The following is a 19,839-nucleotide window of genomic DNA, read 5'->3' as shown; positions in this document are numbered from 1 at the left end:
AACAAAAGCAACCATGGCATACTTAGCCACAGAATATTCCAAGCAACCACTTAAGGAAACTAGTTGGGAGAGCTGGCATGGAGATAGACAGGTGGGAGTTGACTACATATAACTGCAAAGTATGTAAGACTGCATGTGTTTTTCAAAGTTCTCTGTGTGTTGTGAGGCAACGGAGCTGTAAAGATTATTATTTGATTTTTACCGACCCTAGTGACAAATGTATGAAAGCCCAGAGCACTGAGGGTATGCATAATGAAGACGGAAAGATGACAAGTTCAAAGTAGCTGTAAATACAACTACAAACATTCAGAATGGCGATTTCCGAAGAGCAAAACAGGATCCCCCCTGGATCTCCCAGTAAGTGGCAACGAGCCCGCCAGCTTAGAGTTGCTCATTTCGGTTTCCCTTCATCTTGGCCTCCTCTCTGCTATAAAAATATTAGTGATTATAAACCACATTTATTCAATAGTTAAACAGTATACACCATCCCTTTTACTTACATGCACATAACAGTCAGAATCACGCTTTCCAAATTGATACGCCCATAGCGACACTTTCTCTTTCCAATTAGTGCTAATTCACAGCAGGCGCTTGTCTACAATGATGGGCCTTTTTATATTCCCTCTAAACACGTTTTCTCATTCATCTTAAAGGTACAAACTACTACAAATGTCATAAGACAGAATGCTACAATATGCTACAAAAATCACAAGAACACTGCAAAATTGATTTCACTATTTAACCCATATGGTATCAGACAATTCATTCTATGGATCCATTGGGCTTCAAGTTGTAATAATTTACTGTTGACATAATTTTCAGATCGCATCACTTCCAATACCGAGTATCTGAGTTCTCTTTCATTGTTATGATTCTTAATGAAGTGATCTACCAACGGGGTTTCCAGGTTTCCTGTGCGGATCTTAGAAAGGTGTTCCCTTATTCTCACTCTAACTGGTCGTTTAGTACTGCCCATGTAAGTCAAGGGACATGGGCATTGAATAATATACGCTACTTGTGGTGTCGAGCATGTAGAGAAGGACTTAGAATAAAGCGATCTACCTGTCCCAGGATGTTTAATGGATGTTAGTGGTATGCTTAGGGCACAAACATTACAATGCCCGCACGTATGATGGCCAACAGGTAATGATGGTAAAACACTGGTCTCTCTAAAGTCTGAATGTACTAAAACATCTCGCAAACTCTTAGTTCACCTGAACCCGACCTTTAAAAGTATATCACATCCTGGTATATCCTGGATAACATGCCAATGCCTTTTGACAATACTGGCTATGTTGCCGGCTAAGTGGGAAAACTCTAATCCCCATGCTATGCCCGGGGGATCCAGGGGGGATCCTGTTTTGCTCTTCGGAATTGGCCATTCTGAATGTTTGTAGTTGTATTTACAGCTACTTTGAACTTGCCATCTTTCTGTCTTCATTACGCATACGGACTTTGTGCGCAGGACGAACATTAGTTTCAAGAATCATTGTCTCTCCAATAATTTGTACAGGAGAGGATTTGGCTGTATAAAAGAACTGCCGTTTGCTATCTGCAGCAATTTTGGGACATGTATGGATTTGTATATATGTAATTGTATGAATTTTGTAATATTGAATGAACTTTTGTAGTATTGAATGTATTCTTGTATACTCTGGTATTCACATGGTGGGAATGTTATTAATAACTAAATTTGTTTGATATAATTTTTGAAGAGTTGTGGGATTCCTGGGGTGTTACCCTCAGTGCTCTGGTATTTCTGGAACCCTTCCTGTTTGGTGTTGTTTTGATATGTATGAAAGCCATCATGTATTGGGATGCAAGAACCATACCAATAACAGCAGACATATTAGGTGTCCTACCCATAGAAAGACAATCTTCTTTCTCTTCTACAAAAATTTTTAATCCATGCATTACTGGTAGTTAATAGGCAAACCCAGAAACTCAGCAAGCGAAATGTCAACTAATATACAATTTATTCCAGCGACTGTTTTACAAATATTATTTTATTTTATTTTTATTTTTTATTTATGTCATTTATAGTCCACCTTTCTCACTGAGACTCAAGGTGGATTAGACAGTGTGATATTAGTACAGTCAGTTTCGGACTTCCGGTTTGGGATCCATGGAGGTCTGAAGCAGCTCCAGTTGCGGAGCTGACCGGACTGCCGTTTTAAGCGGCCGGCGGGGTGAAAATAGCCCGCGGCCGACTGCTCTCAGGCGGAGAGCAGGCAAAGAACGCTCAAGACCCCAGGGCGCGTTGATCTCGGACGAGGGGGGGCTCTGCGCAACGGGTCCCCTCCCGATCCTTGAGGTCCCACCCTGCGACGGGTCGGCTACAATCTCTGCGGCAGTTTTGGGGCCAATTCGGCTGGCATAAGACCTACATACCCAAGCTTCGATTGGGGGAAGAAGTGGAGAGGAGAAGCTAAAATCGAAACAGTGATTACAATCCGAGAAAAGTGAAAGAGAAGGTAAAGATCACTATCTTCCGATACGGGACAGATTGATAAAAACAGAGAGGAAAAAAAGTAGATTCTTAAGCTGCAACAGATTAATGAAAAGGAGGGGAAGACTCGGCAAAAGTTGTATTTGAAAAGAGACTAAGTTTAAAGAAGTTATTAAAGTAATTGGACTATTGTTTTGAATACTTGCGGTTATGGAGCTGTGAGAAAAAGACACCATCGCGAGATCTGCTGTGGGAAGACGGGAGACAGGAAGTGCGTAACAACAATAGAGTGGCTGGAGAGAAGCGGCCCTTGCTGGAGGGCAGGAAGAAGGGAATCGCCATTTTTGAAAGGGGAAGGGTCGCGGCTTCAGCGGAAAAGGAAGTAGGCCATTTTGGATTACAAAATCATAGAGAGACCATAGAGAAAAGACGCCCGACATTTTGGACTCTTTAAAAATTAATCTATGCAAGAAGACCGGGACATTTGAAATAAAAAAGGTACTAAACTCAACGCCACGGAGTTAAGGAAGAGAGCGGACTCGTGGGAGCGAGCTAAAGCAAGCCCCACGATGTCGAAAAAAGAGTGGCAATCGGCAATAGAAAACCTGGATAAAAAACTTTTAGAGGTGATAAAAGAATTTAAAGACATGAAATTGGAGCTGATCAAGGAGGTTAAACAGACAGTAAAATCGGAGCTGTCAGAAGTAAAATCGGAGCTGTCAGAAGTGAAGAAAGGTATGGAAACAATACAAAATGAATTGCAAGGAACGCAGCAGAGAGTTAAAACAGTAGAAGGAGCGATGGAGAACTTAGCAGACACGCAACAAACGGAGATGAGACTGATGAGGGGAAGGATGGCGGTTGCGGAAAGTAAACACATGGAAAAGCAGCTCAGATTTCGTGGTCTGCCGGAGATAGAAGGAAAGACAGCGCAAGAACAGATGACTGAGGTGTTAGCTGAATACCTGGGGAAGGAGGAGGAGGAAGTTGTGGCTATCCTTGATGTGGCATATCGCGTGAATTCGAGAATTGCAACCCAGAGGAAAGTACCAAGAGATGTGATTGTGCAATTTACAACACGAAACATGAAAGAGAAGATTGTGACTAAACAGTTTCAAGATCCATTGGAGATCGATGGCAAGACAATTATCATAATGAAGGAACTACCCAGATCAGTGTTACTAGATCGGAAAAAATATAAAGCGCTAATCCAGATGTTGAAGGACATGAAAATCAGGTACAGATGGGAGCTTCCAGAAGGTTTGTCCTTTGAATTTGGAGGTGCCAAAAAGCGCATCAGATCTGAGCGGGAGATGGAGCGATTTATAAGGGACAATGAAAAAGACTTACCAACAAGATTATGAGTATGGAGTGTAAAGTATTATCTTGGAATGTAAATGGACTAAACTCACCGAATAAGAGGAAAAATATCTTCCACTGGCTATTAAAACAAAAATGTGACATTGTTTGCTTGCAAGAGACTCATATTCGAAAGCAGGATGTAAAATATTTAAAATTGGGAAAATTGGGCAAGGAATTTGTAGCGGCCTCAAGCAAGAAAAAAAGAGGAGTGGTGTTGTATGTAAAAGAGGAGCTACAGCCAAAATTTGTAATGAAAGATGTGGAAGCCAGATTTGTAGCAGTGGAATGTATTTGGAATTTAAAGAGAGTGTTGGTAGTCGGAGTTTATGCGCCTAACGGTGCAAAAGAAAGCTTCTTTGAGGATTTGAGGAAGCATTTAGACGATCTTTCATATGATCAGATAATTCTTGCTGGAGACTTCAATGGAGTGACAGACTTGGAATTAGATAAAAAGACAATAACGACACAAAAGAAAAGAGGATTATTACCAAAGCTTTTTTTTGAGTTGATTCAACAAGAGACTCTCGAAGATGTATGGAGGAGAGAATATCCCAAAAGCAGACAGTTTACTTTTTATTCTGCAAGGCACTCTACATTATCAAGAATTGACATGATCTGGGCCTCAAAAGACTTAGCGTTATGGACTAAGGAGGTAGAAATAATGCCGATGATAGGCTCAGATCACAACCCAATTATGTGGAAATTAGGGAAAAGGAGAAAAAGGAAAGCATGGAGAATAAATGAGGACTTGCTACAAGAAGGCGAGAACATGGAGATATTGAGAAGAGAGACAAAGTTCTTCATACAGTATAATGTGAACAAAGAAGTACCAACTGACAAAGTTTGGGATGCTTATAAGGCGGTTATAAGGGGCATACTAATGGACTTAAATGGTAGAGCAAGAAAGAAAAAAGAGGAAAAAAGACAAGAGATTGAGGAGAAAATAAAAGCCAAAGAAATACAGCTAAAAAAGAGACCAGGGAAAAAGAAATTACATCAGGAAATTAAAATACTTCAAGAACAGTTAACAGCAATGAGTAATAAAGAATTGGAGTGGAACCTTAAAAGACTGAATCAGAAAGCATTTGAAGGTGCAAATAAACCTGGGAAGTACCTGGCATGGCAATTGAAGAAGAGAAGGGAAAAGAAAATAATAAACAAAATTTGTGAAGACAACAAAACGTATTTGGAACAGACTACCATTAGTAGAGCCTTTTATAAATTCTACGCTAAGCTGTACAATAAGAAAGAAGTAAATAAAGAATCAATAGCGTCATATTTGGAGAAAACGAAACTTCCAGAAATCTCGGAAGCTTGGAGAAATAAATTGAACAGTGAAGTAACGGACGAGGAAATAAGCAAGGCAATACAATCTGCAAATCTAGGAAAGGCGCCAGGGCCAGATGGACTGACGGCTAAATTTTATAAGACAATGGCCAATGAACTGGCACCATTCCTAAAAGAGGTGATCAATGGAGTTTTAAGGGATCAAAGGATTCCAGACACCTGGAGTGAAGCGAACATATCATTGATCCCAAAAGAGGGCCAAGACTTGACTAATGTGAAAAATTACAGACCGATATCGTTACTTAATAATGACTATAAAATCTTTGCGAAGATATTGGCGGAGAGACTGAAGGGGTGGCTCTCGGAAATCATAGAGGAGGAACAAGCAGGTTTTTTGCCAGACAGACAAATCAGAGACAATTTAAGGACAGTGATTAATGCTATTGAATATTATGATAAGCGTTGTGACAAAGAGGTTGGTTTCTTCTTTGTTGATGCTGAAAAGGCGTTTGACAATTTAAACTGGGATTTTATGTTTGCCACTATGGAAAAGCTACAACTGGGAGAAAGATTCATCAGAGCAATTAAGGAAATTTACAGAGACCAGACTGCAGCAATTGTGGTGAATGATGAATTGACTAAGAAATTGACTATTAGTAAAGGAACAAGACAAGGTTGCCCGTTGTCTCCACTGTTGTTCATTTTAGTATTGGAGATCCTGATGATACAAATACGACAAGACGAGGAAATTCGAGGAATAAAAATTAAGGACTATTCATACAAGGTCAGAGCATTTGCGGACGATATAATGTTAATTGTAGAGGACCCACTGGAGAACATGCCAAAAGTGATCGATAAGATTAAGGAGTTTGGAGACTTGGCAGGTTTCTATATTAACAAAAAGAAATCAAAGATACTATGTAAAAACATGATTAAGCAGAAACAACAATTGTTAATGGAAATAACGGACTGTGAAGTAACAAGTAAGGTGAAATATTTGGGAATAGAACTGACTGCAAAGAACATAGACTTATTTAAAAACAATTATGAAAAACTATGGATTCAGATAGAGAGAGACTTGATTAAATGGAATAGGCTGAATCTGTCATGGTTGGGTAGGATTGCAGCAGTTAAGATGAATGTGTTACCAAGAGTAATGTTTTTGCTACAGACAATACCAATCATCAGAGACTCTAAACAATTTGAAAAATGGCAGAGGAAATTATCAGATTTTGTATGGGCAGGCAAGAAGCCTCGAGTGAAAATGAAAGTTTTACAAGATGCAAAGGAAAGAGGCGGAATGCAACTGCCCAATCTGAGACTTTATCACGATGCAATCTGCCTAGTGTGGCTGAAAGAGTGGATGACATTAAAGAACAAGAAATTATTAGCCCTAGAGGGATATAAAAAAATATTTGGATGGCACGCATACCTATGGCACGACAAAGTAAAGGTCAATTCGATGTTCCTGCATCATTTTATACGGAGAAGTCTATATACAATCTGGAAGAAGTACAGAATTTATCTACAAGAAGGAACTCCTTTGTGGGTAGTTCCATATGAGGTGATAGACCCGAGAGCTGTTGATAGTGAACAACAATGTTTAACTTATAAAGAAATAACTAGAATTGAACTATCTAAACTTAGAATAAAGACGCAAGAGGAACTATCACCTCATTACGATTGGTTCCAGTATAGACAGATCAGAGATTTATATAATTCGGACTCTGTAAAGGGAGGTATACGAATAGAGAATTCGGAACTAGAGCAGACCCTTCTTAAAGAAGATAAGAAAAGAATATCTAAGGTATACCAAGTACTGTTGAAATGGTATACTGAGGATGAGACAGTTAAAACACAAATGGTGAAATGGGCTATAAATTTTAACAAAGAAATAACAATGGAGGCATGGGAATACTTGTGGAAGACTACAATGAAGACTACGACGTGTACTAGCATTAAAGAGAATATTTACAAAATGATTTATCGTTGGTACATGACACCAAAGAAGATTGCGCTAGGGAATTTGAATATTTCTAATAAATGCTGGAAATGTAGGAAGCATGAGGGCTCCCTCTATCATATGTGGTGGTCGTGTGAGGTAGCTAGGCAGTACTGGGGGGAAATAATAAGGGAAATGAGTGAAATTTTACAATTTCAAATTAATAAGAACCCAGAACTCCTGCTACTAAACTTGGGAATGGAGGGAATTCCAGCCCATCATAGGACATTGATATTTTATATGACGGCAGCGGCTAGACTTCTGTATGCGCAAAAATGGAAAGTACAAGAAGTGCCAACTATTGAAGATTGGATTTACAAATTGCTGTATATGGCTGAAATGGACAAGATGACAAGAAAACTGAGAAATCTGGACTCAGGGCAGTTTAACACAGATTGGGAGAAGCTGAAACAATATTTGGAGAAGAAATGGGAGGTGGGAGGAAAACTGTGGCAGTTTGAGAACTACTGATGTGTAACAAAGTGTAGAGGAGGGTGACTTTACCGGGGGGGAGAAGAGAAAAAAGCGAATCTATAAGCAGTTAGATTAATAGATGGATATATATATAGATATATGAAGGCTAACAAATAGAACATTGATAGAAAATAATTAACTATAAGGATTAAATATAAGGATTGAGTAACCAATAATATTTTCTTTCTTTGGTAAGATCTGTATAATGCACCAAACTGAATGTCTAAGGATAAAGATGAGTCAAATTGATTGACTATATGATGAGAGCTATATTGAATTATATTGAACTATTATAAGAAGACAGCAATATATATATAAGTTAAATTGTTTGACTTAAATGAATGTTTGATTTACATGGTTTATGGGTTATAGAAATATTTGAATTATAGAAATTGGGATAAATTGTTTATCCAAGATGGAAATAAGGACTTACAGTTTGGGTATAGAATATTAAAAATAGTTAAGGATGTACTGCTTAGAATAAAGGAGAATATATATTTGTTTTAGATAGAGGAATCAAATAGAAGTAAGGGAAAAGGGACAAGGGGTTGGAAAGCTGTTGGAAGTCAATAAAAGGGGGGGAAAGGGAGGGGGTTAGAAATGAAAAATTGGGGATAATTGAATGTAATGTAAAAATAATGGATTCTAACCCAATAAAAAATTTTTCAAAAAAAAAAAAAAAGTACAGTCAGTTTCAAGGACATTTCCATAAACAATGCCATAGGGTAAATAAACACAATTTTACAAAGACATAGCATTAGTAAGAATCTAATACAGAGTTGAAGAAATGTTGAAACGGAACGTAAGCAATTATAGGGCTGATATCAGATCACATGAAGCACAAGTAACTCATAGTAGCACATACTTATGACAACAGGTAGTACGTAAGGCAACATAGTGGTGAAGTCTATAGTCCTTAACTCATTAGTGAAGTATCTGAAATCTCCTCCCTACAATACAAAAGTCTTTTTGAATAATTCGGGTTTGCATAATTTGTGGACAGCTAGGATAGTGGGGGCTCTCCTGACCTCCTCAGGCAGGCCATTCCACAGGGTAGGGGCCACCACCGAGAAAGCCTGTGTACAGGATGCTGTTGATTTTGCCCATGTGCAGGGTGGCAAAATGTTCAGATGAGTGAAGCTGCTGTGAAGGAACATAGGGAGGGAGGTAGTCCCATAGGTATGCTGGGCCAAGGCCGTGAAGAGCTTTTTAAGTGATATCAAATATCTTGAACTGAGCACGGTAGCTGATAGGTAGCCAATAGAGTGACTGCCGAATGGGAGTGATGTTCATGCTTCTGCTCACTCCTGATAGCAGTAGTGCGGCAGCGGTTTGCAACAATAGGAGTCTCCTACTTAATTTGGATGGGAGACCTCTGTACAGTGCATTACAATAGTCAAGTCTTGATGTTACCATAGCATGGATCTAGGTAGCCTGGTTGGCCCTGTCGAGGTAAGAAACCATCTTCCAGGCTACAGTGAAGTTGTAAAAGGCATTTTTTGCAGCTGCCTTAACTTGTTGTTTCTAGTAGTAGCACTGGATCCAATATGACTGCTAGGCTCTTAACTGCTAGGGTCAGACGAACTCCATCGAAGGTGCGGAGTACAATGTCCTTCAAGACCTTGTTATCCCCCCCCTCTTTTTTCTGTACCCCTCTTTGTTCTTTAAAAAAAGAGATCTCTGCCTTCCCAATAAGGATCAATTCCGTCTTGTCTGGGTTCAATTTCAATTTGTTCGTTTTTATCCATTTCAATACAGCTGTCAGGCAGCAATCCATGATTTCTACTGCATCCTAAGGAGACCTGGATAGCGAAATATAGAGTTGGGTGTCACCTGCATATTGGTGACATCCAACTCCATAGCTGCGAATGAGTTCTCCTAAAGACTTCATGTAGAGGTTGAATAACATGGGAGATAAGATTTTGCCCTGTGGAACACCACAAGATAGCTCTCATTCTGGAAACAGCTGATCTCCAACAGCAACCCTTTGGGTCTGTCCCATTAGAAACAATTTAAAGCAGTCCAAGGCACATCCTTTGATGCCCACTTCTGTCTCTAGACGTCTCAACAGGATGGCATGGTCTACTGTGTCAAAGGCTGCAGACAGATCCAGGAGCAGCAATAACGAGGCATGGCCTTTGTCTATATTTAGCCAGAGATCATCCAGTAACGCTACTAGTGCTGTCTCTGTCCCATGCCCTGGTCTGAATTCAGACTGGAAAGGGTCTAGAGCACTAGCGTTTTCCAAGAAAATCTGGAGTTGGTCAGCTACTGCTCTCTCAATTAGGAAAGGGCAGATTAGAGACTGGGCGATAACTGGCCACATCATTTTTGTCTAGGGATGGGTTTTTAATTAGTGGACGGATAACCGCCTGTTTGAGCATCTGGGGGAAGACGGCCTGAGTTAGTGATTGATTTACAATAGACCTCAGTGAGCCACTTCTGTGGTCTTTACTTGATTTTAACTGTCAAGATGGGCAAGGATCGAGTACACAAGTAGTGGTTTTCATAGATGTCACGATCCTGTTAATATCTGTCATTGTAATTGGTTCAAGGCAGTCCAAATGCAAGCCAAACGGTACATTAAGCATTTCTTCCATCTCATCTGCATTGCAGCTAGCATCTAGATCAGAGCGTATTCATGCTATTTTATCCACAAAAAACTTAGCAAAGGCCTTGCAGCTGATTGTCTGTTCTTGGAACTGTAAAGGTTCAGAAGTAGGGGTTCAGAGGTGTCTGGATATCTTAAACAACTGGGATGCATTTCCACTTCATAGGTCCTCCATTGGGTTCTGTAGCATGCTTTATCTGCTTCCATGTGGGTTTTTCGCCAATGTCTTTCTAGACGTCTTCCAACCCTCTTTTAAGTCAGCCAGCTCTGTAGTAAACCATGGGGCTAGCTTCTGTCCCAAGGGCCGGAGGGGTCAACAAGGAGCAATGGCATTAATTGCTTTTTTATCTATTTTGAAATTAAGTGTTTAGCTTTTAATTGTAATTGATCATTTAATAGATGATAGAAAGTATATTTATCCAATATAAGGTGTTACTAAGCTCCTCATCTGTAGTGGAAGACACTCCCCACCTGTTGTATAGTTCAGCATTCTAAAATTAGTGCTTCATTTGCCCCTTTCTCCTTGATCTTGTGAAGCTACCAGCTTCGTTGCATATAAAACACCAGAGAAGGGACCTAGTGACTTGCTAACTGCTGCTCTCCGAGAATACAAAAATGGTTTTCCACCTGACAGACAGACCTATTCCGCACTGTTTTCAATATTGTGATTTCAAACAGATCTGCAATATTGCTTGGACAATTTGCTTAAAACATATGCTATCTTTTTTACGTGGACCCAAATCTTCCTTCTAAAATAGATGTCAGTAACACACAGTTAACAACAAAAAATTCAGACTTCTGCATAAATATAATACTGCCTCATTATTCTTGTATTGCTTGGTTGTAGTAGGATTCTATTCTATTTTCTATTTTTATCTTTTCTTCTTTAAAGTAATCCAATAAGCCACACTCAAACTCATTGATAAAAAGACCAATTACAAACTCTTATCAAACTGTCACAGTAAGCCTTAAGCAAAAAAGAAGCTTAACAATTCCTATTAAGTTGTATGCATCTGGAATCTTCTGTTCAGTACCTCATCTGATGTTATCAGTTACTTTCCTTGCACAACATAATGAGGTTTGTGATCATTATGTAGCAAACCTGCAATAGCCAGATTTGTGTGTGTGTGAAAACAGATGAAAATAGAACAAAATGGTCCATGGAAAGTTTTTAGTTTGACATCTTTCATTGAAATGAGATTCAGTACAGGATAAGTAAGTTTGAGAATCTGTTAAAACCAAAAATGACAGTACACCTTAATTCTGTTTTTTAATGGTTTTGGATTGTGAAGGCCTATGGCCATATACAATAAACTCAAATTCAGTAACTCAGTACACCTTAGTTCCAAAGTCCTCTACCATATTTCTAAACCAAGAAGTCTACTAACCATATTATCATTAGGATGTTCTATACCCACAAATGCACAGATAAACTTTCTACTTATATAACAAGAACTATTAGCAAAATTAGCTGAATATACAAAAAGTAGTATTACCCATTTCCAAAACTAGGACTTCAAATGGGGCTTCTTTGTCACAAGTAACTTAAATTCCCATATTCATAAATCTCATTTTAATGCTATTTACATCTATAGCTTGTATTTGCTGTTATTTCTGAAACTTGCATGCCGTTTTTAGCCCAACCCCCTCCTCTGCCCTATGTCTGCGGTATCCTCTTCCCAAATACTTCATTTTCTGATAAGAATGTTGGTAATTCAAGCAATAGTGATAATTCTACTGTTTCAAACAGTATATAATGTCCTAAAGAGGGCCACTACCATACAGGAAAAAGTTGTAGGATTACAACCACTACTGCTTTAATGGAAAAAAGATTAGGCATCACGTACTGAGAAACAGAGAGTATGCATCAGTGCTGAGCTGAAAGTCTTTTTCGTTTTAATTTCATTCTTGGCGTTTTTCAATTTTTATGACTTTTAACAATGTTGTTTTTAATTATGTTCTACTCTGTAAATCTTCTTGAGCTGGCTGCATAAAGAGGTGGTATAGAAATCATCCAAATAAACAAACATATAAGTATTCAATTTTGCCTAAGCATCCCTAAGAAAAAAAAAGATACAATACTAATGACCAACGCATACTTTAAATCATAACAGCCTAAAATAATAATATAAAAATAGTTTTAAATGCCCTTGGAAAGAAAACAAAGCATATGCATCTATACAATAAAATAACCACAAGATATTAGGTTATCTAAATATACTTATTTATAATCATTTTTTTTTAAAATAACATGCTTGCCAGGCTCTAAACAAAATCCGTAACTTCACTGATCAACTATCAAACTATCAACTATATTATCCAATACGTTTAGTTTCCTGAAAATCTATTGCTATCTAGATTTAAGTCAAATCAGCTCCAGCTAAATGCAAAAGTGTTCAGATATCTATGAAACTCAAATAATAGAATTTATGCCTCCAAGGTACATTTCTTTATTTATTTTGCTAATAGCCTTCTGAAAACACAATACATCCTTTACTAAAGATCACTAAAGTGTACCAACAGAAACATTCAGTAAAGCATAAGGACCTAAGGGCATGGGTCTACAATCTTAAAGTTTTCTTTCTGAACATCATAAAGCCAATCAACTGCCACATTTAACCTTCATTTCATTGGCCACTGAAAAAACAGAAAGAGATTGAAGAGCTGTCAAGCTTCAAGCAGAGCACTTAACACCATGAAAGAAAGAAACATTAGCTACTTACAAACTTCCTCTTCTTGGAAGGCTCAGCTCCTTCTGCAAATGAAGAAAAAGGTCATTATATGATCAGTTTACAGCATACAATGAAATATTTTTCATTTAACGGATAATCCATTTTTGCATGGATTTAGATTTACTGGAAAATCTGTTTAGTTCTTTGTGCACTGTTTGATGTAGTTATCCAAAGCACAGATTGCCTTGGTGATTTCCACTTACATTTTTACTATATATATAATATATCCATTTTCATGCAGAGAATTTTGCAATAGGAGTTCTCATTGCAGATTACCAGATCCAAGAAAGATGGGAATTGGATACAGGGTATGTATTATAGCTAGGTCATGATAGAAAATTTGTCAAACAAGCCTGTCTATGAAAGAATTACCAGGCTACTGTAAAACAGATCTCAGTCAGTTTTGTAAGGCATGAATGGAATATTTTTATATCTAATTGTAAACAAAGGTCAAGGAGTATGGATCAAAAAATCCACACAATGGGGCCAGATATGGATACAGGTAATGTTTCTAGAGGCATTTTTTTTGCAGAAAAATACATAAAAATTAGGGTGGTTAAACTCCTGAAAAGTGAGAATGTCTACTGACACTGCATGAAACTTCTAGAGATCACAGTAGTAATTGTTGAGTTGCCTTGCAACTAAAGCATTAGTCCCTTAGCCTTGCAACTAAGTTGCCTTGCAACTAAGGCATTAGACCCTGAGTCTAGGCAACCTTGGTTTGACTGAAGTCATGAGGGAAAGGGCTGGAAAAAGAGAGAGTGAGGAGCAGTGTTGAGGGACAGAATTTCCCTACTGCACAAGTCTTGTGGGTTCCCAGTTTGTTCTTTAAAAACTACTATCTAGCACTAAATGTTCTTTCTGAAAAGTAGATTATTATTGAGACAGTGCATTGGTTAATGTTATTTAAATAATCTTTCTACACAGTGGACCATGTTTACATAAAGAGATGTCAATTGAAACAAGGCACAGTAAATGTTACTTATTGAGCACAGCTCTTGAATACAGCATGACAACAAAAAATCAGCAATAAATCTCTATCCAGAAACGAATTCTATTTTTTCACATTTTTCTTTATACAGCATACTGCCATAACTCAAAAGACTCACAGTTACTGTATACCCCAAAACATTCAGTTTAATAGAAACAAGGAAGCTCACAAATAGGGTGTGGTGGATAAAAGCCATTCTAGAATATTGTCCTGGAATCTAGTACTCAGAAGCAACTTAAATGGACTAGTTACCATTTTTCCCCTTTAGTAAGCCTTTGCTGGTGTGACATAGTTCTTCAAATGCACTGATGCAGCACATATATTTCCGTTATGGCTCTCTCTCCAACACCTTCTGTAGCAAATTTGGTTGCAAATAATTATGTTTCTCTGTTATGTCTGTGTTTCTCTGAATTTTTTTTATACCTGTCTTGTACAACAGTACTGTTGTTTCTCTAGTGGTTTTGGTTTCTGGCATATTAACAGATGACTCCCATCTGATGAAAATACACTTCATATGTAGCATGGCAACTCCATGCATCTGATGAAGTGAGCTCTGACTTACAAAAGCTTATGTATGTTGAATTAAAGTTTGTCAGTCTTTAAAGTGTCTGATTCAGCATATGTACAATATAAGATAATACATTTAAAACTAAACAGGCTTAATAAATTCAATAAATGTATATTCTTTGTATGCTAAAAATATTCAAAGTGACTATCAAGATGTTTATCCATTTATTTGGAGTGGAAACATCACTTCTGTCTAGCCCTTGTAGCTTGCAGTATTTTAGTCAAATTATGAAGTTCTTTACAAATATATTTAACATTCTAAATCACTGATAGAGCAATCCTAAGTGGGGTGGAGTGCTCAGGGAGCCAACTAGACCTTACGCCAACGTACCTTGCACTTACATCTACACAAGTCTGAGCTACTCGAGCGCAGCTCCCTGGCACTGCCCCACCAGGTTGGTGCACCAGCACTGGCCCACCACAACCATCCACCAGTAGGCCCTTGTGTGTAAATACCTGCAGCAGTGTAGGAACGGGCCGGGGGACTGTCTGGGAGTTAGTAGGCTTACTAAGCTGCACCAGGATGAATAATGACCCAAACAGTGGCCAACAGTTATGCCATGAAAAAGATGGCATAGCCCTTAGTTGCCCATGCAAAGGGAAAAGTCAATCTCTCCCCCACCCCGAGCACAGCCCCACCAAAATGGCCCAGAAAAGCATAGGATGTCAACCACTGCCACAAACAATACCTTCACACAATGGCCAGGTCCCCATCCTACATAAAGCCCTCCCAGGCTGCCCTCGAACTCAGTAGCTAGGGGGCGCGGCATAGGGCTCTGTCTCAGAGCTCCCTGCCACGTGAGGCACTAATAGTGGTGGGAAAAGCACAGAGTGGGCAGTTTGCAGAATTGGGTGAGTACTTTTGCACTTGCACCCTGGGGGGACAGCAAAGTCCAGAATGTTTGACTAACATCTTTCATTGCAGACCCCTAACAGATACCCTGTTTCCAAAGGCTCAGCTCAAAGGGACAAGGACAAACTGACAGGTAAGCAAGAACAGGGGATCCACCAGACCCATTCACTAATCCACATGTCTCCCCCATTTCCCTCACACAAGGCAGGACACCACCCTCACAATGCTAGCCTCCACAATCGAGGCTAATGTCGTGGATGGGGGAAACAGCCTGAGCCTAGTCCTCTAAGCACCATGGCCCATGTCTAACAATGGGGCAGGCTCCCCAGGATGTCTAATCAACAGAATTGCCTCAAATGGGGAGGGGCAGAGTATGCTTGGAGCCCATAACAGGGCTGTTTGCAGACTCCCTTGAATGGACTCCCCCTGCCTTTGGGCAGACAACAGGACATAACTGTCGGTCAGGGTGGCTGGGAGCTGCCCCTGAACCAGGAGTCCCAGACGTGCTATCCTAGTGCCTTTCCACTGAGCAATGCTGATCTTTATGATATTCTCTGCCCGACCCCATGTTGCAAATGACATCAGAATTGCAGTGGGATGTCTATTCTCTGTTGGCATGTCTCTTGGGAACCCCCTCTTCTAGCCCTGAGGCTTGGGCACTGTGAGTTCAAGCTTAGTCTAAGCCTTTTTGGTCTCTTTTGGCTTTTTATTTTTACTTTTCTGAGAAAAGGGGTGTGTGTTACTCAGAGAAGGGGCATTTGCAAGTGGTGGCACTTTTGCTGCCAGTCTGGCCTTTGCCAGCAATGGGGTGGGCTCCCTGCTGGGGTGTGTGTCCCCTCCAGGCTGGGCAGGCAGAGTCTCAAGCCAAGTGCCTATGTCACAATGTCACAGTCCAGCTTGTCAGCTGACTCTCTGAGGAGAAGGGTGGCACTGAAAAGCAGCAGCCATAGAATGCAGCTGAAGATTAGCTTCTCTTGTAGCTGCCACTCATGAAGCTGCCAACGGCAACTATTGTGTGATTGGTGGATGTTGCTGGTGTTTCCATTTAGACTGTAAAGCTTGCTTTGCTGCCTGTGCCTGGCCAGGTTCATATGTTGGCATATCTCCCTGTCAGGAAGCAGACTAGCACTGCCAAAATTACACAGGCACCTAGATGTCTCTGCAACATCGCCCGTTAGAATTGCACTGTTAGTTCTGTACATCTTCATTTCCTAATAAAGTTACCTATTATTTGCTAACATAGCATTTATGATGTGTTAATATGGATGCATAACCTCCTATCATTTACCAATATTATATTTGATATAAAATCTGTGTGATCACTGTGGCTTTAAGACCAATGTAGAACTGTACAAGCCTGTCAGGAAAGGTTTACATTATGCTGAGACTCAGATTACTTTAAATAATATGATCCAATTATCAGTCTGAGCAAAGGTCACTTCTGGCTTAGGATATTTTTTGCTAAAGCAGATTATATTAACTGTTGCAAAAAAGCTACCTCCCCCACCCCAAATTCTCCAGGAGGCCAGTTTGTGGGTAGTTTGTGGCGAAGGCTCCTCCCGTGGTGTTTCAGCTCAGACAGCTCCCTCTGGCCCCATGTGACGAAGCGGGAACCAATAGATTTGAAACACTCAGCCAGCCAACTGGGAGCTGGCCAGCCAAGTTGAAGGGGCATGCCTGAGTGGGCAGACCTGGATAGCCTCGTTCTCCCCTCAGGTCTGCCCAGCTAACGCTGAAAGATGGGAGTCGCCTGGGCTCCACATGCTGGTTTCCATAGCTGGTGTCAGCAGCAGCACTGGGCAGCAGAGCAGCTGATAGTGGCAGAGAGCAGCAATGGCAAGTGGGGAGGAATTGAGGTGGACAGCAGGAGCAAGGTGGTGGCAGGAAGGTGGGGTGGGAGACAGCACTGGGTCTGCCGTTTGGTGTGGCTAGCCAGCAGCAGCTGTGACTGCAGCAGCAGACAATCCTCACCAGGCAGATCTGGCAGCCAACAGAGATAGCAGTGTTCATCAGGATTATTTAATTGTAGTAATAGTTGTATAGACTGGCTTTATTCTTGACATCGAAGAATAGACTATGTTAAGTCATTTCACTGGGACTTCATTACCCACAAGCTTTGGTTGTGCCAGGGGAAAGTCTCCCCGACACATCAAAGGAGCAAGGAGGGCACCTTCACAGGGCGGACCCTCGGTTGGCCTTGCAGCCTTTCCTCCTCGGGGGGGGGGTAGTTTCAGGTCACACTACTTTAGGCCTGGGTCTTCATTCTCTGCATGTGGGGACCAGGGGTTGGCCATGCCACTCAAGAGGGTAGCTGAGGCTAGCTTTCAGTGGAGGGAAGGCCACCACCCAAGCCAAAGGCACAGGGGGAAGAGCTTGTGGCCTGCTAGGCCTGCTCAGGGATCCTTTCCCAGGCCAAAGGGAAGTTACAACCTGCAAGGACTGTCTAAGGCTATTGAGCACCTTTCTGAGAGAGTGGAGCAACTGAGCGTCTCTGAGTACAGGGCAGCAGTGGAAGCTGTTGCCCCAGGGCCTGGAGGCCTCCTATCGGGCAGCAGGTAAGATTGCCAGGGTGGCATGTCAGCCATGAGGGTCCAGAAGAGGATGCTCATCCTCTAGTAGCAGCTCCAGCAGTCTGGAGGGAAAGAAGAAACTGGTGAAGAAGTGAAGACAAAGGTCTTGCAAGTCCCGGAGATCGTTCCATAGGGGTGATGAGTCAGCATGAGATCAACCAGTGAGTCCATTTTGGATCTTGCTGATGATTATTGGAATGAGGCCACACATGTGCCAGAACTGCCAGCCTGTGCCATACAGCGCAGGGCTGGAGGGAGAGCGTGTGTCTCTGGGCCCAGTCCTAGTTGGTCAGGTGAGTGAGAGGATGCCTCCGTATCCCTTGCTTCTCCTGGAGGTTCATTTGACCCACAAGGTCTGCAACAAGATCCTTGATATGTTTTACATGAATGTTTTCTCACTGTTGTGGTCCAAGAGGATGGGTGGAGCAACTAAACGTCTGTATGCCTGAATGACACAACTTGATATGTAAGCATATGATATGTATATTGAGATATGTGACCTTATGTATTATCAGTCCGGGATACATGTTTTGTTAAATTTGTTACACTGGCTGTTATTCTTTGAAAAAGATACCATTTTGAAATAGGATACCTTGGATCTAGATGACCCATTAGAACAAGAGACTAATCACAGCCATTCTCAAGTAGAACAAGTGACAACCCACAGCCATTATCAAATCTTGTGGAATTATTGTTGGACTTTCTGCTACAGCAAGGACAAAGTGTGCATGGATCCTTGAGGTTTATTATTTTGAATACATTATGGACCAATTAGCACTTTAATTAATGGATTTGTGTAACATGGTTAGTGTAAATGTGTTACAGATAAATTAGCACCTTAACATGGATTTGTGCAATATGTTATATAAAAACTGGATTTCCTGTATTTAGAACAGTATTGGAGCTCTTGCAATTTATTGCTAACAGGATATAGAATACTAAACATTCTGGTGTAATATTTATAAAAATGGTTTGATTAGCACATGCCACTTTAAGAAGGTCATTCTTGTTAGTGCAGAAACCAAATGTATTTCATTTGTTCATTTAAAGGATTGTGTTATTGTACATGAATTACCACTTTATAATACCTTATTAAATTGTAGTAATAGTGTCAGGGTCTGTTATCCTGGGAGAATGTGGCCTAAGTAACGCCATATTAATTTCTGTAGTTGTTTAGTCTTTCTCGGCCTCCAGGTCCCCCCCAAGTACCAGGACTGCATTTTCCATGGGAGAGGATGCTGCGTCTTATCTTTTTTTTTATATATAAATTTTTATTTTTTTTCATAACTACAAAACACTACACAGCACTACACAAGACTATCACAAGGAAAGGGGAGAAGGAAGGGACAAAGGGGGGTGGAAAAAGAAAAAAAAGAAAAAGGGGGGGGAATAAACTACAAACACTAAACACTACACTTCAATGTTTCCCTTCATACTGTCATAATACAAAAATAGCTCCATAGGATAATGATGGAGTGGTTAATCATACAGAGAATAAACATTTCAAATTCTGATTAAACTTTCCTCCCCCTTCTAGGTCCCGGACGCAGTTCTCTCTGTACAACCGCTGTTGCGGTGCTCTCCTCCTCCTCCCCCCCCCTCCGGCTCCTCCTTTTCTTCATTCTCGGTGCAGCAGAGTTCTGGGTTTTTATTCTCAAAATCCTTTAGTTGATCTTCTGATAATATCTTATAGGCCTGATCTTTATATCTGAACCATATTCCTTCCGGGAATAACCATTTGTACTTTATTCCATGGTCCCTCAGAAGAGCTGCAAACTTTTTATATTTAAAACGCCGTTTCCGGACTAGAAATGGAACGTCCTTCAAAATCTTGACTTTCAAACCCATAAAGTCCAAATCCGCATTGTATGAGTTATATAGGATGGTGTCCCGAATCTTTTTAAATGAAAAGTCAATAATGATCTCACGAGGCAACTGTCG

General features: G+C 40.3%; 1 protein-coding gene across 1 annotated transcript in view; it reads right to left on the bottom strand.

Annotated features, from left to right (window-relative positions):
• The window catches only part of LOC129335200 (microtubule-associated serine/threonine-protein kinase 4-like), a 325,787-nt gene that overhangs the window by 235,611 nt on the left and 70,337 nt on the right, over positions 1–19,839 (bottom strand). The window contains exon 2 of the mRNA XM_054987644.1: positions 12,909–12,940. Coding sequence (XP_054843619.1) covers positions 12,909–12,940 — 32 coding nt within the window. The remainder of the gene's footprint in view (positions 1–12,908; positions 12,941–19,839) is intronic.

This window comes from Eublepharis macularius, chromosome 8, assembly GCF_028583425.1.
Source record: "Eublepharis macularius isolate TG4126 chromosome 8, MPM_Emac_v1.0, whole genome shotgun sequence".
Taxonomy (NCBI): Eukaryota; Metazoa; Chordata; class Lepidosauria; order Squamata; family Eublepharidae; genus Eublepharis; species Eublepharis macularius.
The sequence above is the reverse complement of the archived record's forward strand: the minus strand, read 5'-3'. Positions and strand labels throughout refer to the sequence as shown.